Genomic DNA, 27,083 nt, shown 5'->3' with positions numbered 1-27,083 from the left:
GTCACAGTGAGTTCTAGTCTAGACTACAGAGTGAGACCCTTCCTCAAATATAGAAAAAAAGGGACAAATCTTTATTATAACAAGAAAATCCTAATGAGAACCTCAAACTATAAACACTTGCTATTTTCTTTGCAAGGATGCTTACTGAGGTTCTCCTCCTGGAGTCCACCCCTGGGAACCCACCTCACCTGGGAGATGCTGGACACACTGCTGGTTTTCCTCTTTAGTGTGCCCTCCTGACAGACAGTCAGCAAGTTGCTGGGCAGGATGGATCGGAAGTCATTAAAGGAACGCCTTCGGACACCTTCTAGCTCTTCTGGGATTCTCAGGGAATGAGGAGAGACTTTGGGAAAAAGCTTTGAGAGGAGAGATTCTTCTGAATTACTGTAACGTCCAAACGATCTTGAGATTCCTATCAGGCATGGGATTGCATACTTGCAAAGGTATTCTAGAAGACCAAGAAGAGATATAAGGTGAGAGTTACTGATGACAGCTACACTGTACCAACTTGTACCACTGGCTAACATTTTACAACCCATTTGTAATGACTGTGAAGGCTGAGAAGAAGCCCCAGTTATAAAGTTAACACAAGGGATAAATAATGACATTTTTAATATGGCATTACCGGTGTCCTCTCACAGCAGTAAAACCCTAAGACACTGATAATGCCATATTAAAAATGTCATTAGTTATCCCTTGATAATATGGCACTACTAGTGTCTTAGGGTTTTACTGCTGTAAGCAAACACCATGACCAAGGCAACTCTTATAACATTTAATTGGGGCTGGCTTACAGGTTCAGAGGTTCACTCCATTATCATCAAGGCAGGGACATGGCAGCATCCAGGCAGGCATGGTGTAGGAGGAACTGAGGGTTCTACATCTTTTACCGAAGGCAAACAGAAGGCTAGCTTCCAGGAAGCTAGGATGAGGGTCTTAAAGCCCACCCCCAGTGACACAACTACTATAATAAGGCCACAGCTACTCTAACAAGGCCACACTTCCTAACAGTGCCCCTCCCTAGGCCAAGTATATTCAAACCACCACAACCAGTAATGTCATATTGTGTCTCTATCACATTTGCTTTCCTTGAGAGGTCTTGATCTATTCATGGAACATCCCAAACAGTATAGAGTTGGGTTCTGTTTAGGTACTGTGACCACCACAGATTACAGTCATTGCCCTATTTACACTAGAAGAAAGTGACCTATACAAGTCAGCTAAACTACCCTTATATTATACCTGACAAAACTGAGGTTCACTGGTCAAAGATACAAGGCATTTGTAAGCAGAACTGTGCTCACAACCCCACCTGGCTTCTCAGTATACCAGCACACAACAAATATAATCCAACAGAAAAGAATCCACCCAGCAGGTATACAGAAAGTAGAAAAAACAAAACACAGAAACAGAAAACAATAGATAAAGAAAAGGAAAAGGAGAAACAAACAAACAAACTATCCTGAAGGCCAACCAGATGACTCAATACGATGAACGGAGTAGGACCCTTGGATCCATGGTAGAAGGGGAACTAACTCCTGGAAGTTAGCTAGGCTTACACCCACATGCATTATGTGTACGTGCACGCACAACACACACACACACACACACACACACACACACTCACTCGCTCGCTCTCACACACAGTATGTACAGACACAAATAATAATAAAATAAAAAATTTTAAAACATAAAATAAGTCTTGAAGATTTATAATCATACCTTTTTCTTGGATCTCCAAGGCCTGGCACATTCCCAAAAGGACATGTAAAACCTGCAAAAGTGCCTCTAAAATCTGTAACAATCAAGGACACAAAACAAACCTGTTACCAAAACTGGGTACTACAAAGTTCAGTCAAAATCCGAAGGAGTTTTAGACATCATCTTGACTACGCCTGTCCATGCCCCCGCAATGGAACAAAAACCTTCTAATTCTGACTATGCTACCTTCCTGGGGCTTGTATCTGCTGGCTCGGCCATCTTTCTTTCATTTTCTCTGATAGGTGATAGGTCCTGACTAAAGGACTTGGTTCTTTTCAGTTTTACTCCATAGGATCATAATCTTCATGATACTATGTCATCTACTTAACCACTGTACAACAGGATAATTGTCTACATCTAGCTTGGAAGTATGGGGCTCAGAACACACATATGACTATTCCAGGACTGCAGGAGCTCATGCAGAATAACCCCACATTCATCAGTCTAGACTTTTTTGTATGGATCATTATTTACTTTTATAAATCCTTCAGATTCTTGATGAGAACTTTGAACCCTCGGCTTGCTTCTCAAGGGTTCATCTCAGCTGTGGAGGTGGTCTCTCCCCCCTCAGCAGATCTTCTCCCATCCCATCCCCTGAACTTTAGTGAGGAAATTAATCCTTCATTATCTGCTAAACCAGCAGTGAAGGAGATACAGACAAGACAATGCTGATGTCCTTCAGGGTCCACCTCTAGACCGACATCCAGACTAAAGGCTTAGCAGGCTGCCAGAAGGGAGAGAGAAAGTGTAGTTGAGGAGAAGGCACATGGGCTATACACTACTGAAGAGCACAATGCACTCAAGCACAAGTCTAAGATGTTAAGATGTAATAAGGACTGGTCCAGCAGGCAGTCCAAATATCCAAAAATGAGTATAATTCAACTATAGGAGGGTTTTTGGAGGTTATATAAAAGTCAGCATTCTATAGAAACATATGAACCTGGTTTCCATCAAAGGAGTCATTTCCTTTACCTGTGGCAGAGAGACTTGGTTACCTGTGTCACCTCTCAGCAAATCAAAGCCCACACTGATCTCCAGGCTCCCTCAGTATCACAAGTACCTGTTGTTCATCTCAAAGTCCATGCTAGCCAGCATCCTTCTCACCTCCTCTCCTAGCCTAAGATCCCTACAGCTCAAGGGCCCCTCCCCTACCCCACCCCTAAGATCCCTACAGCTCAAGGGCCCCTCCCTCACCCCACCCCTAAGATCCCTACAGCTCAAGGGCCCCTCCCCTACCCCACCTTTAAGATCCCTACAGCTCAAGGGCCCCTCCCCTACCCCACCCCTAAGATCCCTACAGCTCAAGGGCCCCTCCCCTACCCCACCCCTAAGATCCCTACAGCTCAAGGGCCCCTCCCTCACCCCACCCCTAAGATCCCTACAGCTCAAGGGCCCCTCCCTCACCCCACCCCTAAGATCCCTACAGCTCAAGGGCCCCTCCCTCACCCCACCCCTAAGATCCCTACAGCTCAAGGGCCCCTCCCTCATCCCACCCCTAAGATCCCTACAGCTCAAGGGCCCCTCCCCTACCCCACCCCTAAGATCCCTACAGCTCAAGGGCCCCTCCCTCACCCCACCCCTAAGATCCCTACAGCTCAAGGGCCCCTCCCTCACCCCACCCCTAAAATCCCTACAGCTCAAGGGCCCCTCCCTCACCCCACCCCTAAGATCCCTACAGCTCAAGGGTCCCCCCACCCCACCCCTAAGATCCCTACAGCTCAAGGGCCCCTCCCCCACCCACCCCTAAGTTCCCTACAGCTCAAGGGTCCCCCCACCCCAAAGTTCCCTACAGCTCAAGGGCTCCTCCCTCACCCCCCAGCAGCCTCCCCCCACCTCAGGGGCTCATCCTCTGAGAAACTGCTATTCTCATGGTGCTGACTCCATCTTTCACAGACAGCCCTGGATGAATACACTACTCTCTCACTCTCTCTTGCCATGCTCTGTTCTCTATCTCCCTTCTCTAATAAAGAATATGTATGATAATGGATATCAGAGTGTGGGATAATGGAGGAAGGAACGTAAAACTGGATCAGACTGAGTTTATCAATATGAGCTCTCTGAGTGGAGAGTCTGGGTTTAATATGGGAGTTTCACAGCTTTAAAAAAACATAGTCAAAAGTTTGTTTGAATGGTTGGCTGAAGCATTTGTCAAGGTGGCCTACTGAAAAGGAGTTGGAGATGCCTGCTATCCCTTGGCTTAGTGTTGATGAAGGGAACTGAAGGCCCAGGGAAATGGCAATTCTAGAATAGGTTCACTGTGTAAATCCTGATCCTTCACAATGGAAAATCCCAGAAGACATGCCTTCACTTACATCCTGTAAAATGTAAAATGGTGAGAGGGAACTGAATTATTAAAGACAAGGTGATCATACTTAGTATAACAGGCATATAATGTCTCTTCACTATTGCTGGGAAGAGACACCATTATCACAGCAACTCTTATTAAGAGAAAACATTAAATTGGGGCTGGCTTATAGTTTCAGAGACTCAGTTCCTTAAAATCAAGGCAGCAGACATGGTAGACATGGTCCTAAAGAAGTAGTTGAGAGCTACATCCACAGGCAGAGATATAGAGAAGGACTAGGCCAGGCTTTTTGAAACCTTAAATCTCACTTCGAATGACACGCTTCTTCCAAGACCACATTTCTTAATCCTTAAACAGTGCAACTCTTGAAGACTAAGCATTCAAATATGAGTCTATGAGGCCATACCAATTCACATCACCACAGACTCTACAAAGCAATGTCTGTAAGGCCTAATTTGGAAAGGTAAGCATAGGCAAAGAGACATGACTCCTATGGACCTTTGGGTGTTTCTATGATGAAACAGATAAGAAGCCTGCTGTATTTGCTTGTTTGTTTGTTTTATTTTTAAGGCATGGTTTCTTTGTGTACCCCTGGCTGTCCGGAACTCACCCTGTAGATCAGGCTGGCCTCAAACTCTGACATCCACCTGCTTCTGCCTCCCAAGTGCTGGGATTAAAGGTGTGGATCACCACCGTCCTGATCCCATTTTGGTTTTTGAAAATAGAATCTGGCATTCAGTGACTAGACAAGGCTGATGTCTTCACTAAGCTGTCTCTGAAGCCATTTTACTACTTAAGATATTTATTTTTCTACTCACTAGTGTGTATGCGCCTGGGTATGTGTGTATATGATGGTGTGAGTGCAGGCACGTGTGCCATGGCACATTGGCAGAAGTCAGCACACAGCTTCCTTCCGGGAGTTGTTTCCCTCTTTTCCATGGACCCTGTAACCACACTCAGACATCAGGCGTACATGGAAAGTGTGTTGATCTAGTCAGACATTTCTCCAACCCTTTTGAGTTTTGTTTTGTGTCAGGGAAGTGTGTGGATGTATGTGGTCATTTTAGTGTGTGTGCAAGTATGTGCAGGTATGTGTGTGGAGGCCTGGTCAACTATTTTCTTTTACTGTTCTCCATCTTATTTTTTGAAACAGTCTTTTACTGAGCCTGGCACTCAGCAATTCCCCAGGATAGTTGTCAGGTGATCTCCAGGGGCCTCCATCTCGGCTTCCTCAGTGACATGAATGCCCACACATGAATGCACATCACACCCGTACACAAGAAGAAATGAAAAAATTATCTTCTATGAGCAGCTTCAATCAAGAACCTAGAGGAGGAAAGCGAGCACCTGGGCCTTTCTCTGTGTGCCTCCGGGCACATGTATATGCACTTTCTCCACATGTATATGCATTTTCTCCACATGTATATGCACTTTCTCCACATGTATATGCACTTTCTCCACATGTATATGCACTTTCTCCACATGTATATGCATTTTCTCCACATGTATATGCACTTTCTCCACATGTATATGCACTTTCTCCACATGTATATGCACTTTCTCCACATGTAAATGCACTTTCTCCACATGTATATGCACTTTCTCCACATGTATATGCACTTTCTCCACATGTATATGCACTTTCTCCACATGTATATGCACTTTCTCCACATGTATATGCACTTTCTCCACATGTATATGCACTTTCTCCACATGTATATGCATTTTCTCCACATGTATATGCACTTTCTCCACATGTATATGCACTTTCTCCACATGTAAATGCACTTTCTCCACATGTATATGTACTTTCTCCACATGTATATGTACTTTCTCCACATGTATATGCACTTTCTCCACATGTATATGCACTTTCTCCACATGTATATGCACTTTCATGTGGAGGCCTAAGGTCGGCACTGGGAATCATCCTCCAATGTTCTCTACCCTCCTCTTTTTGTTTTTTAAAATAGTGCTTTTTGTGTGGCCTTGGCTGTCCTAGAATGAGCTCTGTAGACCAGGCTGGTCTCACACATGGCATGCCGAATGAGGTTAAGACTCTCAGATCCAGAAAAATACCCAAAAGTATCACAGCTAAAAGTACTACTATTAATAGCATCAAGAAAAAGGGTTAGGGAAATGGTAGAGTGGATAAAAGTGCATTCTGTGAAAGCAGTAAGACAGGAGTTGAAATGGCGAGCACCCATGTCAGAGCTGGGGGTACTGTGTGCACTGCCTGCGAAAGCAGCTTTAGGGTGTGCACACAGGTGAGTCCTTGGCACTTGATGACTAGCTAGACTAGTGACAGTGAGCTTCAGGCCCCATGAGAGACCCTGCTTCAAAAAGGCGGAAAGGCATGAGATTTGGCTCAGTGGTAAAGTGCTTGCTGAGAAGTACAGGCCTTGAGTTAAGTCCCCAGAATTAAATAAATACATGAATACATAAATACAAATGTAAATATATACATACATACTTATAGGATTTTTATGCACAAGAGTAAAAAGCTTAAGAGGAAAACACCCAACGTCCTCTTTTGGCTTCTGCATGTGTATACATGTGTGTACAACAACACATGTACATGCACGTATAAAATCAACACAATCCAATCACACTTCACAGCCCTTTTCATCATTCTGGGACTCTTCCAATTAACATCCATGCAACGTACCAGATGCTTACCTCATCCCTAAGTGAGGGGTCCCTGCAAGCCACATCAGACAGCAAGGTCACCAGGCAGAAGCTGAAGCTCTCTGCAACCGGGAGGTTCCCTGGAAGACACGAGGGATGGATGAGCTGGCGCACAGCAGCCGCCTGACTCCGCATGCTCCTTTTCTCACACAGCCTGTCCGAGGACCAGCAGACACCAGCTAGGAAAGCACATGTGGCAGCTCAAGCTCGCAATCCCAACGCTTAGGCAGCACAGACAGGCAAATCAGGAGTCAGAGTCATTCTCACCACACAGGGAATTTGAGGGCTGACTGAACCCTCCAGCCCCCAAAAAAGAACACACAGCAAAAAATAGCTAAAAGAAGGCAAGGGCTTAGTTTGCTGAGATTCGGTTCTATCCATTTATCATAGACTCCTGTATTAATTTTCAGTTTTTTAAATTGCACTTCGTGTGCGTGCATGTGTGTGCGTGTGTGTGTGTGTGTGTGTGTGTGTGTGTGCGTGCGTGCGTGCGTGTGTGTGTGTGTGTGTGTGTGTGTACATTCGCGCAAGCGCCATATGACACATAAATAAGTGACACGGCATGTGTGTAGAAGTCAGGACAACTTCTCTTCCATCAGCACGCTCAGTTCTTTCCTTCCTTCATGTGAGTCCCGGGGACTGAAGTCATTTAAGTGAACTTAACTATGACTCTCGGGCGTGGTTCTTTACCTTCCACCTTAAGGTCTTTTCCTTTGTGTTGAGCTGCATTTTCCAGCTGGCCTGGCCTGTAAGCTTCCACGGGATTCTCCTGTCCTCACCTTGCTGTAGGAATGCTGAGTTCTGTGGCCTGACTGACCAAATCCAGCTTTTCACACTGGTTCTATGGTCTGAACTCGGGCATCAGGCTTGTGTGGTCACCTCCCTGACCCAACCTTGAATGTGTGATCTTCCTGCTTCTACCTCCTAAGTGCTGCTGGGATTACAAATTTGATAATGGGATTATTGGTAATAGGTTATTTGGTGATGGGTTATCAGTTCGATGCTTAGTTCATGTGGTGCTGGAGATAAAATCCAGGGCCTCAAATGGTGGGGGCAAGCATTCTAATAAATGACCTGATCTGCAACCCCAGAGATAAAGCTGAATAGATCATAAGCAGTGGAACACAGATGCTAACCATCAAATACAGACTCAATCACCTTTAGCAGAATGAGCAGTGGAACATGGATGCTAACCATCAAATACAGACTCAATCACCTTTAGCAGAATGAAGCACACACAGCACACATTCATACTGGGTTAGAGACTGACCCAGTCTGGGAGCTGGACCTGCACACTTGACTATGGAACCACATACCCTCAACATGCCCATAAAACTTTTAAAGTCCTTCTCAAACTAAGCCTAAGAGCAGAGGGATTCTTTAAAGCAAACACCATGCACATGCAACCTTCCTCTCAGATGACCCTTTGAGTGTTAGAACTCCCACCATGGTTTCAATCATGCTTACCATGTGCTATCATGAATAATGAGATCAGTCTTAAATGACTCAAAGGCATACAAATACCTACTTTTTTCATGGATATATTATCAGATTATGGCAGTATACAATATATGGAAGATTATTAGAATTCTACTAGAATTTTAAAATGCCACCCAGACATCTATGAAACCTGTGTACACCAGAATCATTATCATTTTAGGGTTCACTACAATTTAGATTACACACTTTGGGTACCACTACTCTAAATTTTAGCAGCATGAGTTATACTACCCCCCCCCCCAAAAAAAAGAAAAGAAAAAGAAGAAGAAGGAAGGAAAAAGAGGAAGGCAACAAGCAGCTTGGGACGCAGGTTGGTAGGACTCTATCAAGCAGGCGGACCTGAGCTTGATCCCTGGTAACTACATGAACAGGCAGCATGGCAGCACACATAATTCCAGTGCCATCGAGGCAGAGACAGCAAACAGAAGGATCCCTGAGGTTTGCCAGCCAGACAGCTAGCTAAGTCTTCTTATTGAGTTTCAAGATGGTTAGAGCCATCTTATCAATGCACAGACATACACATGGACACACACAGATACCCTCCCACTCCCTATACCCCCCAATATCTTCCCCACTCCACATTGCCCCCCCCAAGCCCCCACACATGCACACACTCAGTGGTGAAGCATATAATTAGCATGCATGAGGCTCTGGGTTCAGTTCACACACAAATCCTATAAATTTATATATTTCTAACAACATTTCAAACATCAAATTTTTCATTCTAACATGAATCTGTATATATAAAACTGACCTTTAAAAGTTTTATTTATTATTCCTAAATTACATGTAAATGATGGTTCTTAAGCCTCAACAGAAACTGGGCCTAGAGAGATGACTCAGCAATTAAGGCTGCATCCTGCTTTTGCAGAGGACCCAAGTTTGAGTCCAAGCAGAGAGCAAGCTCCTAACACCACACTTCCAGCTCCAGGAGCGCTTGTGACTCTGAGTGCACTGCACTTCATGGACATACACACGGACATATCCCACCATACATAATTAAGAATTAAAAGGAAAAAGGAAAAGAATATCAATACATTCTGAGACTGCACGTCTCAAACTAGGTAACAGTTATAGATACAAACTTCTACTTAATATGGTCCTTTGAACTGTGGAAACTCATATTTTGAGGATTCAGTTTTAGGCACGGTGAGTAACTTAAAGGGCTAAAACTCTACAGATCAAGAGGTGTACAGACACATCGGGGATGTTTATGACAACAGCAAAATGTCTTTGGCAGAGTGAGCCCTTTAACAAGTTAGAGCAGTATCCCTACTTTCGGGGGAAAAACACCAATGTCATCACCAACCTGTCAGGATACACCCAAAAGTTTTATATAAAGCACCACAGAACTAAATCCCAAAGAAACTTCAGTTTTATGGGAATCTTAAAATGCTAGAGGTGTTCCAAGCTGATTGGGAGCTTCAGGGTATCAGGACACAAACATCAGTATTGTAGATAAAAGACAGAAAGGAAGGAAGAAAAGAAGGGAGGAGGAAAGGAGAGGGAGGGAGGACAAGGAAGAAGGAAAAGTATGTAAAGGAGGGCAGCAGAGAGAATGTGGGACAAGGCTGTGACTTTCTCTTTGACACCTCTAGCCCCAAAAAATCCAAAATAAAATATCAGTTTAAAAGAAAGGTGCCTATTCATTGTGTTGGTACATGCCTTTAAGACCAGTACTCGGGAGGTAGAGGCAGGCAGGTCTCTGAGTTTGAGGCCAGCCTGTCAACAGAGCTAATTCCAAGACAGCCAGGACTATACAGATAAACAGTGTCTCAAAAAAACACAGGCAGGTAGGCAGGCAGACAGACAGACAGACTAATAGATGAATAAAAATTTTTTAAAAGCATATGAATTTATTCCATTTCTTTTCTTTTCCTTTGTTTTTGTTTTTTTGGTTTGTTTTTGGTTAGTTTGTTTGTTTCGGTTTTTTCTTTTGAGACTAGAATTTCTCTGCGTAGCCCTGACTGTCCTAGCACTCACTCTATAGACCAGGCTGGCCTCAAACTCAGAGATCTACCTGCTTTTGCCTCCCAAATGCTGGGGTTAAAGGTATGTGCCATAACAACCAGCTTGAATTAATTCTATTTCAAAATGTGCCAAAGTTCAACTGAAGGCCAGGGAGATAGCTCAATAGGTAAAGCACGTCCCACCAAACTTAACCTGAGTTTAACCCCTGGTACCTATTTGGTAGAAGAAAAGAATCAATTCCTTAAAGTAGTCCTCTGACCTCCAGATGCACACCTTGGCACACAAAATCAATTAATATAGTGCTTTGTTTTTTGTCTTTGTTTTTGTTGACAGGGTTTCTTTGTGTAGTCCTGGCTGCCTTGGAACTTGCTTTATAGATGAGGCTAACTTCAAACTCACAAAGACCCACCTGCCTATGCCTCTCAAGTGCTGGGATTAAAGGTGTGAGCCATCCGGGCATAATCTTCTTTTTTTCACTTTTATTAGCATAATCTTTTAAAGTAGGAGTTTAGCTGAAGCTTAACAGCAACAAAAAATGATAAAACTATTTATAGTGAACAGTTATGGTTGAGTCCCCAAGTCCATCTTACCCTTTTGGAACAGCAAGATTGTAACCTGGAGAAATGACCTTTCTCTAGAAGTAAATCTATCAGCTCTGGGGCAAAATGGTTGATTTGGGGCTGGAGAAATGCGGATGCCCAACTGTAGCCAGTGACACCTAAGAACGGAAGTTTCTGAAGGTCTGAAAAGAGTTTGCTCATTCCCAAAAGAGTCAATGGAAGGCTCAGGCCTCGAATCCATCTAGACCCTTTTACCCGAGGGTCCTAGATGTCGGTGAGTAAGGCCACGTTGCTATTGGCAACTAAGTAGTGCCACATCTTCTGAGACCAGACAAAAGCTCTCTCATGTCCAAGTTGGTCTGCTTCCTTTTCTCTTTTCTGTTTTCATTCACGATAAATACCACCCAGCATTACCTCTGCCTTTCCGAGCTGTGCTTTCTTCTACCCAGTACACCTTTGGAAGACCCCTGAGAAGCCGGAGAAGGTAAGGAACAACACAATCTTTGTGCTAAAAAACAAACAAACCAAAAATTACATTTAATAAGTGACTAGCCAGTTTTTTTTCACACAGATTAAGCGAGCCATATCTAATAATCTCAGATTCTCCAGGAATAATGTAAAGTCCCAGCCATTCACATGCATCACCGTCCAGAAGATACCACCCAGTCTCTGCCCACCCTGTGGTGTATGATATGCAGCCTAGTGGGCTTCTCTGAGGGACAGGTCCAAGTGAGGGCCTCTCTAGAAGGTACTTACAAGCAAGTACTTAAGTCTACTGTTGATGTCAGGGGTCCAGATCTCCCCAAAACACCTGTGGATCCTAAGACAAGACTCTTGGGGCCAAAAGGTCGCTCACAGCCACAAGCTTCTGGACCTGACATTTCCTCTCTCCCTACCCGTGTCCTCTTCCTTTACTGCTGTTCAGCTGTGTGCTTTGTGTTTCCTCTCAGTCCTTGAAAGCTGAGCATCAGCCGGGCAGTGGTGGCGCACGCCTGTAGTCCCAGCACTTGGGAGGCAGAGGCAGGTGCATTTCTGAGTTCGAGACCAGCCTGGTCTACAGAGTGAGTTCCAGGACAGCCAGGGCTACACAGAGAAATCCTATCTCGAAAAAAATAAATCCAAAACACCAAAAAAAAAAAAAAAAAAAAAAAAAAAGAAAGAAAGAAAGAGAGAGAGAGACAGAAAGAAAGAAAGAAAGCTGAGCATCAGGTATTAATGGCTAATAGTGCCCAGTGAAAGAAACGACTTTCCTCCTAAATCTACAGGGTGTCACTATGTAGCCCTGGATAGCCTGGAATGCTATATAGACAGACCAGGCTGAGCTTCAGCTAAGAGAATGAGATTTAATCTCCCTCCCAAGTGCTAGGATTACAGGTGTGAACCACCACCCTAGCTTGGCACCCAGCTTTCAAGCATCTCCATCTGATGCCCAATAAACTAGAGCAAGTGATTATTCTAAACTTGATCTAAATGCAGATCTATAAGCAAAAGAGAGAAAAAATCTGAAAATGATAACAGGTAGTGGCTAGAACATCTGTCTAGAATCATAGGCACAGAACTCCACAGGGCTGCACTGCACTGCTCCTGCAGAGGAGCCACACTCGCCCCTACGCAAGGCAGTGGCTTTAGTAGTACACGGGAAGTAAACCATATCCACTGCTCAGGCTACAACTGTTGCTATGACAGCAGAAGAGGCATGAAGGTGACCAGTGCATCCTGGACAGAGTCAAGCTACACAAACTAGAGTGAACCAAGGTAAGAAACTGTGTCCTTTGCTTTCTCGGGGTCTGATAAAGCATCCGAGGTCCATCTGTGCCCATGAGTGCAAAGGCAGAACAGACAGTCAGGCAAACTGTCATGTGCCAGACCCCTGGTCACCCCCTATGTAGAACCCAAAGTGTAGAAACATAGTTTGTACTTTCTTCTTCCTTGCCATCTTAAAAAAGCCAAGTACATGTTTGGGATTTACAAGTAACTCTGTCAAGCAATGCATATATCAAAGATATTTATGGGAAAATCAAAACTAGAATAGTGGAGGGTACAACTGAGTGGTACAGGCCTGCCTGGCATGTGCAAGGCCCAGGGTGCAGGGACAAACACTATGGAAAAAGTCACATATTTGGTCAAAATATAAAACAGGGTGTGTGGACATGCCTGAGATCCCAGTATTGGAGAAACAATGGTAGGAAAATCTTATCACGTTCAGCCTGGTCTACACAGTCAGTTTGTTACTAACAAACTAAGCCAGGAATATACAAGACTGTTTCATAAAACAAAATAAATAATAATAAAAATGCTTATTAGAGTATAATTTCTAGGAAGTGTAGGCTAATGGTTTTAGATGAATGTTCAAATATATAACATTCTTTTCCTAACAGAACAATTAAACTTAGAATTCAAAATTAGTATCTACAAATGATAAACAACATATAAATGAATTAGAGTTCATATCCAATGATCCAATGAATTTGCTTCAAGATGCTGGAGAGATGGCTCAGTAGTTAAGAGCACTGACTGCTCTTCCAGAGGTCCTGAGTTCAACTGTCAACAACCACATAGAGGCTCACAACCATCCATAATGAGATCTGATGCCCCCTTGGGTATGTCTGAAAACAGCTACAGTATACTCATATACTGTATTTTATGTATACTCATATACATAAAATAAATAAATAACTTTTAAAAAATTAAAAAAAAGAATTTGCTTCAATTAGTGTTGAAAATTATACACACACACACACACACACATATATATATAAAGAAGAAACAACAGTGTACCATTTTCATTGTAGTGACAAGGCTGGAGTTCAATCCCTCTCAAAATACTATTAATATGTACTCAAATTTTATTTCTATTTAGTTTTGATAAAGATGGTCTTACATGACTGATGAACTATGTCTAATGAGCATTCTACCTGCCATAAGAAACAAGTCTACTTTGTAAAATATATAATTAGGTCTCAAAACAATTTTATCTTAGTATTACCCCTAAATTTTAAGATAGTTAAACTTTATTATTTATTTTAAAGAATCAATAAGTTGGCCTGACATGGTGACATGAGCCTTTAACCTCAGTTCCTGGGAGGCAGAGGCAGGCAGATCCAGGCTGTGAGTTTAAGTCAGCCTGGGCTACACAGTTAAGACAGTTAATACCACCAGGCTACTAGAGAGACCCTTCCTCTAAACAATTTGGCTTCCTCACATCAATGCCGCTGCTCATTTATCCCATCTAGCACATCCTGTAGGCACTGTGGTTAGGTTGGGACGCACACTTCTAGTACTGTGAGTACTAGGTAAATATATGCAATACAAATGTGGCTCTCGTTACGCCCCCTTTTATACTCTAGAAGTCATAGACTTAGTAAAGGCTTACCTGAAGATCAGACTCAATGAGAAAAATGCCCAATGCGATCACTGCATCTCTCCGCCTCTCGTCTAGTTGGAAGATTCCATGGAAATCTACTGGGCACATGCAAAGCAGCTTTTGAACCTAGAAAATAAGATTTAAGACAAGCACATGGGACTGAAGAGATGGATCAGCACTTAAGAGCACAGGCTCTTCAAGAGAACCTGAGATCGCCTGTAACTCTGGCTCCTTAACAAAACGAAACAAAGTGTTATAGAAATAGCTCAATGGTAAAGAGCACTTACTGCTCTTATAGAGGACCTGGGATAGGTTTCCCAGCACCCACATGGTGGCTCAGAACTAACAGTAACTCCATGGAGTTCCAGTGAATTTGATGCTTCTTCTGTTCTTTTTTTGTTTTGTTTTGTTTGTTTTTCAAGACAGGGTTTCTCTGTGTAGCCCTGGCTGTCCTGGAACTCACTCTGTAGATCAAGCTGGCCTCGAACTCAGAGATCTGCCTGCTTCTGCCTCCCAAGTGCTGGGATTAAAGGCATGCATCACCACTGCCTGGCAAGGACCTACCTTCTTTTCCTAGCACCCATATTAGGTGATCCACAACTGCCTGCCTGTAACTCCAGCTCCAGGGGATCCCACACTCTGGCCTGCATGGGCTCTGGCATTCATGTACACATACCCATACACATGATTAAAAAGAGACTTATCTCTCATCTTAGAGAAATGAGACATTATCAGAGATCTCAGTTAAATAATGTACAAAAAAGAAGAGATTTAATTCTTCCTGTTAAAATTAAGGGAGCCGCTGGGCACTGATGAGCAAGTACCAGGACTTTCAGTGCCTGGGAAGGGAAGGGAGGACTTTTGAGGCCAGCCTGCAACAAAAGAGACTACTAGAAGAAAGAGAGAGGGGAGGGGGGAAAGGGGAGGGGAGGGGAGGAAGAGGAAAAGGGAGAGGAAAGGAAAAGAAAGGGGAAGAGAAAGAAGCAAAGGTGCTTCTCTCCATCTTTAGCATTTACTTTAGGAAATCTGTAACTTGCTGTGAATAGCCAACCCTTCATCTGAGCACTCCTGAGGCAGAGGTAGAAGGAACTCTATGGGCTGGAGGCCAGCCTGGTCCCCAAAGTGAGCTCTAGGACAGCCAGCGCTATAGAGAGAGACCCTGCCTCCAAATTAATTAATGAATGAATTAAATCTGCAGCTGTATGTAATTCCTCTTTTCTTTGAAATGTACATAAATGTTTAAAGGACTGGACAGGTCTTTGGTCTAAGAATGTCTTTCTCAGGGAGCCATGTCTTAGCATTCCAGTTTCTGTATAAAGGTAAGAAACGTCCACAGCATCCAAAGTGCAGAATAACCTCCTATCATAAAGAAGGAGGACTCTGTTCATTGCTCCAAACAGTGCCAACTGGGTAACATGGGCAGTCACCCCCCATTATGAGACAAGGTTCTTACTTAAGGAATACATACATACCACAGGTTACACCTATATGACCACATAAAGACTGAGATTTCTTTGTCTTTGCAATTCTTAGCACTGTATCTGTGATACAGCTCACATTCTAGTTTAATGCATATCCAATTAAAAATGAAAGGGCTGTGGTTACGGTTCAGTGGTCAAGCACCTGCCTAGCATGCATGGTTTTAGCTTCAATCCTTTTCATGAGGGAGAAGGGGAATTTTCTGTCTCCACTACCTTTACAGGTGCTCTTGATTTGGAAGACCTTATTTTTAATTATATTTCCCCTCAAAGGTGTGAGTATTCAGAAATGGCACTGAATGCTGGGCGTACAATTTTAGAATGTAAAGGGAAGACACCAAAAGGAATAAATAAGCAACTCAGAGGTCTGTAAAAATGGCTCAGTGATTCTATATAGACATCCATACACATAAAATAACTAAACTTTTTTATTACATTTAGTGTGTGTGTGCATACAGGTACTCTTGTGCCAAGTTGTATATGTGAAAGTCAGAGGATAGCACGTAAGAGTTAGTCCTCGCCTCTTACTACACGTGTCCTCCCTAGGACAATGGCCAGAATCCAATTCAGGTCATGAGTTTTGATGCAAGCACCTTTACCTGCTGAACCATCTCACTGGCTGGCTTTGCTTTTCTCTTTTAAAAAAAAATAATTTTTTTACTAGTAAATTTTGTTCTTTTACACTTGCATACATATACACCATATATTGTGGTCTCTCTACCCTCATTTCCCCCTCCATCTCTTTCTCCTTCGGTTTTGTCTAGTGTCTGGAATGGAAAAGTTGAAACTAGTAACAGAGCCTGGTGGGCTGAGCAGCGGGTGTAGGACTAGACAGTATGCTCCCCCCTCTTCCAGTGTGCTGGTGTTAATTCGTCAGTAGCACCTACTATGTAGGGCTCCAGGAGCCCAGTTCCTGACTTCTGTGGACCAAGAACCACTATACAGAGCTGTTGTGAGTTTGTGGTAACCATGACTCTATATACACTGGGAGCAGGGGAGATCTAATAGGATAGCTGCTCAGCTGAACTGACAGAGCATCAAACTACCCCCTAAATAGCTATGTTTATACCCACAGACAAAGGCTACACTCAGTCTCAAAGAAACCTTTTCCTTTGGTCAGAGGTAAATGCAAAGATCCATGACTGCATAAGATGCTGGGGGAGCCGGGCGGTGGTGGCGCACGCCTGTAATCCCAGCACTCTGGGAGGCAGAGGCAGGTGGATTTCTGAGTTCGAGGCCAGCCTGGTCTCCAGGGTGAATTCCAGGACAGCCAGGGCTATACAGAGAAACTCTGTCTCGAAAAAAACCAAAAAAAAAAAAAAGATGCTGGGGGAAAAAAAAGATCTACTGAGAGCTAGGACCTAACTAAGACGTTTAAACTGCCCACTTATATCTCAGGGACCAGTGCAGAAGAAGGGGGAGGGGAGGTGCACAGGCACACATGCACACACACACACATGCACACAAGCACACACACTCAGCATGCATTCACCCACTAACTCCACTCCCAAGTTTACCGCTTGATTTTGTATTTATTATTAGTGTGTGTGTGCTTATGCTGTGACTACACAGACACATGGGCAGTATACATGTGGTCAATGCCCAGATGACAACTTTGTGGAGTGAGTTCTCCTTCTTCCAACTTTATGTGGGTTCCAGGGATAAACTCAGGACATCAGGCACCAAGTAACTTCACTTGCTGAGCTATCTCTTGGCCTCTATTTAGTACTTTTGAAACCAGTATGATGACAAGTATCTGAAATTACTGCATGCAAAAACAGGCAAGCTGTATTATATACATGTATGAAAATGCCAAAGAACAAACTTAATTGTTTACAGAACCTGTTGGGAAAAAAAACACAACAAAGGGAGAGAGAGGTTGCAATCCAAGCCCTTATCTATAATCCCAGCAGGAGAAAGGCTGAAGCTTAGAGGATGGAAAGTCTAAAGCTAGTCCGTGTTATGTGCCTAAGACCCTGTGTCTTCAAAATAAAAAAACAGGGCTGGAGAGATGGGCTCAGCGGTTAAGAGCACTGACTGTTCTCACTGACTGTTCACTGAGTTGTGAGTTCAAATCCCAGCAATCACATGGTGGCTCACAACCATCCATAATGAGATCTGATGCCCTCTTCTGGGGTGTCTAAAGACAGCTACAGTGTACTCACATATAATAATAATAAATAAATCTTTAAAAATAAAGAGAGAGTGGAGGGATGGCTCAGTGGTTAATAGCACTTGTTGCTCTTGCAGAGGACCTGAGTCTAGTTCCCAGCAACCACATCTGTGACTCCACACAACACATCACCCATAACCATCTGTGAGTCTGCACATCACATTATCCATAGCCATCTGTGAGTGCACATATCACATCACCCAAAACCATCTGTGATTTCACAAAACACATCACCCATAACAATCTGTAACTTCACACATAGCACAATTATATAGGCAAAACACTCATATACATAAAATAAATAATTAAATCTTTAAATAAAATGTTTCTAAAGATAAAGGAAAAACAAACCAAATAAACAAACAAAAAACAGCCAAGCATGGTGGCAAATGTCTTTAATCCTATGCTGCTTTCCAGATGACCCAGCTTTAATTCCCAGCACATATACAGGTGGCTCACAGCAGCCCGTAACTCCAGTTCCAAGGTATCAGAAACCCTGAGGCCTCTTTACACTGTGTTCACATGCATATCGAGACCCCTCCCCTACACATAATCAAAAATAAACAAGCACTTATGGCAGTACTTTGACCTGACCCTTTACAGAAACACCAAAGCAAGGAGAGGTCAACAAGCCCAGTCAGGACACTGAGCAGAAAGACATATGAGAATCAACCCTAACAAGCTGTAGTAAACTATGTAGGTCAAAAGAAAGCTACAACAGTAGCACTGCTTCCAGCACAACTTTTGTTACGTGAAACCTCTGGGAGAGTCCTTGCACAGATATAATTCTTTGGGAACTAAAAGCCAAGCTTAAAGAACCAGTGGTGTGAGTTTCATTGCTAAACTTTTTTTTTTTTTTTTTTAAAGACAGGGCCTCTCTATGCCAGTGGTTCTCAACCTATAGGTTGAAACCCCTGGACTGTTATCCAATAATCCTTTCACAGGGGTACCCTAAGGCCATCAAAAATATGAATATTTGAATTACAATTCATAACAGTAGCAAAATTATAGTTATGAAGTAGCAACAAAATAGTTTTATGGTTGGAGGTCACCACAACATGAGGAACTGTATTAAAGGGTTATCGGAAGAGTTATTGGAACTGTAGTAAAGTCTTAGGAAGGTTGAGAACCACTACTCTATGTACTCATAGCCATCCTGTAACTTACTATGTAGACCAAGTTGGCCTTTAAGTCACAGAGATTCTAATCCCTACTGGGATTAGAAGTGTGCACTACCACCCTGGCTAAACCTGTTTGTTTTTTCAATTGTCTTACTCAGGTGTACTGAGAACTAACATTTTCTAAGTGTCTTAAACCATCAAGACAGACAACGTAACTGTGACATGATATTCATAGTCCAAAACAGAATTTTCATTAAAAATATTCTCTTAAGGCTGGTAAGATGGCTCAGTGTGTACAGGCACTTGCTGCCAAGTCAGGCAGTGTGCAACCGAGTGCTCAGGCCACACATGGTAAAAAGAAAGAACTGACCCTAGAACACTGCCCTTTGTCTTCTACATATATGCCATGAAAACATACACGTTCATCAACAAATATCCGTGATATATACATAAATGAATGCAATAAAAGTGTCAATGTTCTTATGGTATATATATTTTCTAATGCTATTTAACATGCCTTTTCTACATTTCACACAGGCAGTATTATATGTGCTTTAACATAGTTAGTCAAAAGCTAGAAACAATAATTTAAGTCCTTTCCTTCCCCGTACTGGCTAATCTAGATCAACTTGACACACAAACTGAATTATTTGAAAAGAGGGAACTTCAGTTGAGAAGACGCCTCCATATGATGTGCTGGAAGGCATTTTCTTAGTGGTTGATGGGAAGGGCAGCCCACTGTGGTGGTGCCATCCCTGTACCAGCAGAGGAAGCAAGCCAGTAAGCAGTAAGCATCAGCTCCTGCCTCCAGCTTCCTGCCCTGTTCAAGCCCGTGCTGAATTCCTTTGATGGTGAACTGTGCCATGGAAGTGTAAAACAAATAAGCTCCTCCCCAACTTGCTTTTTGGTCATGATGTTTCATCACAGAAATAAAAACCCTAACTAGGACACCTCCCCATTTCTTGAGTCCCTTTCAAGTATCTGACAGGAGGATTGCATGTGTATACATGTCTCCCAGCACACCCATTCCCATGGACAATACTCTGTTAATCAGGGAGCCGCACAATAGCAAGTACTCAATTCATTTCAGCTCCTTCCCTTCCCTTCCCTCAGTGACCTGATGGGCAAGTAAGCTTGTTCCCTGTGTAAAGAACAGCTACTGCCAAGCCTGACAACCTGAGTTCAATCCCAGGAACCCACAGAGAGAGAATCAACTCCAGGCAAGTCGACTACCACAATAAATATGAAATGTAATAACGTAATAAATGTTAAACCTACCAAACCCTTCTTTCTTTTTTCTGCTTTCTTCTGTAAAAGGTACACAAATGGATGAGTATGCCTACAGACAGATATTCACAGACTCTTACACATACCTTAAAACTATATAAAATGAAATCTCTTCTGACCCTTGCACTTTTACCTGTAGCTATGAAGAGATACAAGACCGGGATCTCTCGTCCTAAGAAAATGGATAAATACAGGAAACCACTGTTTCATACATTAGGCAAGTAGCACAAGACTGCACTATCTAACAGGAGAAAACAATACAAGCCCTATCACTGCCCTAGATCTCTGCCAGTAAACCCTTGACTGCAACTTAGGAAGTGCATCTCATGCAGATAGTGAATACAGGTAGCCTCACTGAATACAAAGACAGAAACAGTCAGGTAGGAGGCTATCACTGCTAGAAATCCTGAAAACCAAGCACAATAGAAATAAAGCCCCAAAAATCTGCTGTAGTCTTTGTGAGTGCAAAATAGATGAAGTTAGGTTAAGAACAAGGAGCTGTGAGCCAACAGTTCTCAGCAATCAAAGAACTGATGCTGTTACCTAGGGTACAAAGTTCTCCGGACACTAGGTAGAGACTGCAGTAGTGGAATAAAAGCTATTTTAGAGGGCTGGAGAGATGGCTCAGCGGTTAAGAGCACTGATTGCTCTTCTGAAGGCCCTGAGTTCAAATCCCAGCAACCACATGGTGGCTCACAACCATCTGTAATGAGATCTGATGCCCTCTTCTGGGGTGTCTGAAGACAGCCACAGTGTACTTACATATAATAAATAAATAAATCTTTAAAAAAAAAAAAAGCTATTTTAGACCTTCTCTAACAAAGTTTGAAAATCAGCTTCAAACCTGGGTGTGGTAGCAAAGGACTGCAATTAGCCCTTAAGAGGCCCTTGCCTAGCTGTGTGAAACACCACAAAAACAAAGATATAAATAAATTCCTCCACTTACAGACTGGAGTTAACAAGCACATAGTCTACCAAGGTAAGTTTTATCTGTCCCTAATACCTCAGTGTCATTAAGTAGCAGATCAATAGCTAAGATCCTAAAGACTGGCATTCTAACTGAAGAAAAGGAAGTCATTCTAGGTCTTAGGAAAAGGACTCTGAAAGAGCCTCCTGAGGGCAGGGGCAGAAATACCAGGCAAGGGAAGCTGCCAACTTTGCAGCTTGTCCAGGACTCAGTGGCACAGAATTAGAGGCCACAATGGTGTGACATGGACCAGCAGGCCACTGTGTTCCCTGGAAGCAGAGGAAGCATGGCCAGACAGAGCCAGGGAGACATTTGGTAGAGCAACTCAGCCACATTCTGAAGAGAGCTGAGACCAGGAAACTAGAGCAAGTTCCTGGGCTGACTGACATAAGTACAGGAGCCTGGGAACTAACCTCCATGAGGAGTCCAGCACTGAAAGTCTGTTTCTTTCTTTCTTTTTTAAAGCTTTATTTATTGGGCTGGAGAGGTGGCTCAGTGGTTAAGAGCACGGACTGTTCTTCCAAAGGTCCTGAGTTCAAATCCCAGCATCCACATGGTGACTCACAACCATCTGTAATGAGATCTGACGCCTTCTTCTGGTGTGTCTGAAGACAGCTACAGTGTACTTACATATAATAAATATATCTTTAAAAAAAAAGATTTATTTATTTTATTTATATGAGTACACTGTAGCTGTCTTCAGATACACCAGAAGAGGGCATCAGATCCTATTACAGATGGTTGGGAGCTGCCATGTGGCTGCTGGGAATTAAACTCAGGACCTCTGGAAGAGCAGTCAGTGCTCTTAACCACTGAGCCATCTCTCCAGTCTGATCTACCCCTCCTCTCATCTTTCTCCTAAAGAGCAAGAAGACTGAGGAGAACTTAGTCACAAAGAACTTCACAGAAGGTATTCTTTTTTTGTTTGTTTTTTCTCAAGACAGGTTTCTCTGTGTAGCCCTGGCTGTCCTGGAACTCATTCTGTAGACCAGGCTGGCCTCGAACTCAGAAATCCACTTGCCTCTGCCTCCCAAGTGCTGGGATTAAAGGCATGCGCCACCACTGCCAGGCCACAGAAAGTATTCTTTTTCTTTTTTGGATTTGTTTTTTTTTTTTTAGAGACAGGGTTTCTCTGTATAGCCATGGCTGTCCTGGAATTCACTCTGTAGACCAGGCTGGCCTTGAACTCAGAAATCCGCCTGCCTCTGCCTCTGCCTCCCAGAGTGCTGGGATTACAGGAGTGCGCCACCACCACCTAGCCAGGCCACAGAAAGTATTCTTAATGGTAGTTTCCAATTCCAGGGGGTAAAGATTTTTGAGACCCAAGTCTTATAAGGAAGAAGTCAAAGCTCACACAGTAATCAGAATATTCTTAAAATATTTTAGAGCTCTGAGCTGAGGAAGTAGCTCAGTTAGTAGAGTACTTACTTGCCCGAGAAAGACGGAGCCCTGGGTTCCATCCTTAACACTGTATGAACCCGCCTGCTGTCCTACCACTTGGACATATCCTTGCACTATGTCTAAGAGCCTTATGGTTAGTTCCAGAATATGGTAGTAGTCTGCGTGACAGGAGCAGGATACCTCAGTAGACAGCGACTAACAGTAAGTTTGACTTGCTGCGGTTAGACAAATCACCAAATTAGGACTGTTTCTTATTTTCTTGGGCTCCCACATACCAGTGAACAGTAGTAGATCAATAAATGCTTTCTGAATGAGTGATTTAAGTAGTTAGAGAAAAAATTTAATGAACCGTCTCGGGGTGCTCTTCAGAGGATGTGGGTTCAATTCCCAGCAGATAAATGACAGCTTACAACAATCTGCAACTCCAGTTCCAGAGTATTTAAAGGCCTCTTGTGGCCTCCACATGCACCAGGCATAAATGTGGTGCATAGACAAGCATGCAGGCAAAATTCCCACACATGTAATGGTTTTAATTTTTTTGTTTTTTGTTTTGGTTTTGGTTTTTGAAGACAGGGTTTCTTTGTGTAGTTCTCTGGTTTTTCTGGTTAGTTACATAGTAGTCATTTGCCTAGCAACTATCAAACAGATTTCCAGAAGAAAAGAAGATATTTTACATAAATCATATACCATACACAGAGGCTTTAGGCACAACAAACCATGCTTATCAAACAGGGAATAGAAGTAACAGTTCAAATGCCAAAATTCTCAGATACCAGCCATGGCCAAACTCACAAGCAAACCCTGAAAAGACAGTGGCCTCGGATCTGTTCTCTTAACTCTTTTACACAAAGTGATTTCTAAGTACTTTCCAAAACAAGTGTTTTTAGGGAATGCAGGGAAGTATCAATTAACTTTACATTATACTGTGGGCTTCAAAACCCAAGCAATTATGACAAAAAACAAAACTAACAAAGTTACAATTAAAGAATATCAAGGTCTTGGTTTGCGTTGATTTGGTTTGTGGGATCAAATCAAGGGCCTTGTTAATGATAAGCAAGTGCTCTACTAAGCATACTACCACTGACCTACATCCAGGGTTCCCATAATGTTCTTCTAACTTTTTCTTTACATTTATCTAGCGTGTATATCTGTGTCTATAGTCTTACTCACTTTGCCATGTTTTTGTGACTAAGGAGCAATAAGAAACAAGTTGAGTTCAAAGTACACTTCTCAGTTGCTGAATGAGAAAGAAACCTATTACTGCTAAAGATGAAGGACAATCTTAAGAATCACCCACTTCAGGAGCTGGAGGGATGGCTTAGATGTGAGAGGCATCTGCTGGTCTTCCAGAAGATCCAGGTTTGATTCTCCACGCACATGGTGGCCCATAAACACCTGCAACACTAGCCCCAGGGATTCTAATGTCTTCTTCTGGTCTCCATGGGCACACCATGCAAGTGCCCAAAAACATATATGCAGCCCAAAAACTCATACATATAATATAAAATAAAATAGCTTGAAGGATCATCCAGTGGCCACTGTACAGACACTTGTCACCAAGCCTGAAGACCTGAGCCCAGAAGCCACATGGTGGATGGCAAACCAGTTCCCACAAGTTCTGACTCCTCCAATTCCCATTTCTCTAAATAAATGTAAACATATTTGTTGTTGTTGTTTTAAGGTGTATTATTTTATTTTATATGCATTAGTGTTTTGCTTATGTGTGGATCTGCGTCATGTGTATGCAGTACCCATGGAGAAGAGAAGAGGACATGAGATCCTGGACCTGGGGTTATAGACAGTTGTGAGCCACCATGTGGGTGCTGAGACTTGAACCTGGATCCTCTAGGAGAGCAGCAAGGGCTCTCAACTGCTGAACTATTTCCCAAGCTCATCCTAGGATGGCCTTTATTCATGCCTTTTGATTGCTCTTCCTAACACTTGACTAAGTACTGTTCTGTGTTTTGGTTTTTAGTTTTCTTGCAAGAGAAAATCAACATGTGGAACTAGCCTGTCCATCTGGACTTGTGTAATGACACTCACCCTCAGCCCAGCACTTGGGAAGCAGAAGCAAGCCAGTAGAGCTCTGTGAGTTAACGCTGAGCTCAGCCTACGCAGGAGTTCCAGAAAAGCCATACTGTGAGATCCTGTCTCCACCAAAACGGGTGGGGGGAGGAGCTATGTTTGCTCAGTTCATAAAGGCACATGCAGTCAAGCCTGACAACCTAAGTCCAATCTCTGGGACCCGTGGTTGGAGGAGAGAGCTGACACCTGCAAGTTTGTCCTGTGACCTCCACATGCCCATTATAGCATACGACAAACAAACACAAACAAACCAAGGTGAGAGGTGGACAGACAGCTCAGCTATTAGGAGCATGCTCTTTCAGAGGACTCAGGTTTGATTCCCTGTACCCATGTGACAGTTCACATGATTCCAGTTCCAACGGCTCCAACGATGGTTTTTTCTGACCTCTGCAAGCACTGGCACATATGGTGGACAGAACACATATGTAGGCGAAACACTCATACATAAAACAAAAAAGTTTAAACATACAAGTAATAAGGGATACAAATTTAGATGGTCTTACCATTCAAATTCATATACTTATTATACACACACACACAAAACTGCTGCCTTTCCTGCTTGAGTCAGGATCTTGATATGTTGCCTAAGTTGTACCACAATTCCAAAACACCTTTTTTTTTTAAATTTAAAAACGTTATTATTTATTTGTGCTCACATGTGCTCATTCATGCAAGTGCCCATGGACACCAGAAGAGGACTTGCTGATGTAACTGGAGTTACCTTCAAGCAGTCCTAAGCTGCCAGACATGGGTACCGAGACACCAACTCCCCGGAGGAGCAGCAACTGCTCAGTCACCTCTGCAGACACTGGGCTGTTCCTGGGTAGCATGGACTACAGGTGCATACTACCATGTCCAGTTTATATTCATTCTTTAATCACAAGTCAGGTTGGCATTAGATCTTCCAGAACCTGTTCACCTTGCAGGTAGGTGATAAAATCAAGTTTGAAAACTTACAAGGTCAAAGACCAGGTCACTCTGCTGGAAGCAGGCAGGTGCACATGTCACCCAGGTTCTTTCCATCTTTCAGAAAGTTGAATGGACAGAGAGCACCTCCCTTCAGTGCTAATGTACTGTGCTGAGTCTCTTCACACATTCCTGGGAGAAAAGCAGCTGGCTATTTTGTTCATCTGCGTTGTGCCTGGCCTTAATATGTGAACTCATCAAAGCTTCACATGTTTTATAGATAAGCAAATAGGCTGTGAGCATGGAAGTTTCTTCCCCAAGACTACACAGAAATTGTAAAGGACCAAACTCAGCTCTGACTAAAATCTGTCTGCTTTCTATCACAACATCCTTTTGTTGTTTGCTTTTTGTTTTGTTTTTTCCTAATGGAAAGTGGCTAGCCTCCTTAATCCTGGGTCCTACCCTTCATGACCCACTCAGTTCACCTTCCATCCCAGCTCCAAGCACATCTTTTATCTTCCAAGATAAGGCCTGGCCTGCCTTTCTCGTCTGAAGCAATCCTGAATTTAGTTCTCTGTCTACTAACAGTCCACTGCACATTCCTGACACTGCATCTTCTCGAAACTCATCTTCTGATCCAGTCTAACGCTATCATCTCTTAAATAATAATAATACGGTTTGCAGATGAGAAAGCACTTTCAGACACAGTGCTTTAGCTGTCCTTCTCCACAATCCAATCAGAAGGGCAAAAAGTGTGTAGGGGTGGGGGGTGGATCCCAGTTCACGAGAAAGACACCTCTCCAAGGTCACTGAATGAAAGCCCAGATTGGGCTCTTAGTCTTTGGCTCATCCCGCCACGCCTCACAGGCAGTCACGATGCGGCCACAACCCCCGCGCCTGAGATGTCACAGCTGAAGTCCGCCCGCCCACAGCTCACGGTCCTCCTACTCCCACCTGTACCAGACCTCCCGGTGTCCGGCCGACTTCCGACTCCTCTCTTCACTAACCCTCTCCCCCCGACCTCCCTGCCACCTCTATTCAGGAGCTCGTCTCTGGTCGCAAGTAGCCTCCTCAGACCCTAGCAGCGTCCTGCCGCTTCGCCACCTCAGGCCCCTCCTCCTGTCAGTCCGCTGGGTTACCTTCTCCAAGGATGCAGGTCTCTGCACAGCTAGGGAGCGGGCCAGTGAAAGCACTGTGTTGAAATAAAAGCCTCGGGAGGTGCTGGAGCCAGAGCTAGACCCCGACCCGCCGCCGCCGCCGCCGCCGGCGCCGCCGCCGCCGCCGCCTCCCCGGGCCCCAGCAGCCGCCATCACAGAGCGCGCCCCGGCGCAGGCGGCTGGGTTCGCAGCCCCGGGCCTGCCACCGCCGGACCTTACGGCGCAGGCGCAGAGGCGGCCGACTTCCCGGCCACGTGACCGCCTGTCTCCGCCTCCTTCTCCTCCTCCTCCCCGGCCCCTCCTCCTCCTCTCTTCCTCTTCCTCCCCCACCCCCCGCACTGGGTGGGACCTGGTCCCCT

The 27,083-nt window shown here is 43.7% G+C and overlaps 1 protein-coding gene across 1 annotated transcript in view; it reads right to left on the bottom strand.

The window, feature by feature from the left end:
* Positions 1-26,949, bottom strand: part of Pi4ka (phosphatidylinositol 4-kinase alpha) — a 117,762-nt gene extending 90,813 nt beyond the window's left edge. The window contains exons 1-6 of the mRNA XM_052158274.1: positions 26,707-26,949; positions 14,159-14,275; positions 11,200-11,293; positions 6,746-6,834; positions 1,723-1,795; positions 189-448 (exon numbers count right to left, since the gene is read on the bottom strand). Coding sequence (XP_052014234.1) covers positions 189-448; positions 1,723-1,795; positions 6,746-6,834; positions 11,200-11,293; positions 14,159-14,275; positions 26,707-26,877 — 804 coding nt within the window. The 5' untranslated portion in view covers positions 26,878-26,949. The remainder of the gene's footprint in view (positions 1-188; positions 449-1,722; positions 1,796-6,745; positions 6,835-11,199; positions 11,294-14,158; positions 14,276-26,706) is intronic.
* Between the last annotated feature and the right edge of the window lie 134 nt (positions 26,950-27,083).

Source organism: Apodemus sylvaticus, chromosome 15, assembly GCF_947179515.1.
Source record: "Apodemus sylvaticus chromosome 15, mApoSyl1.1, whole genome shotgun sequence".
NCBI classification, from domain to species: Eukaryota; Metazoa; Chordata; class Mammalia; order Rodentia; family Muridae; genus Apodemus; species Apodemus sylvaticus.
The sequence above is the reverse complement of the archived record's forward strand: the minus strand, read 5'-3'. Positions and strand labels throughout refer to the sequence as shown.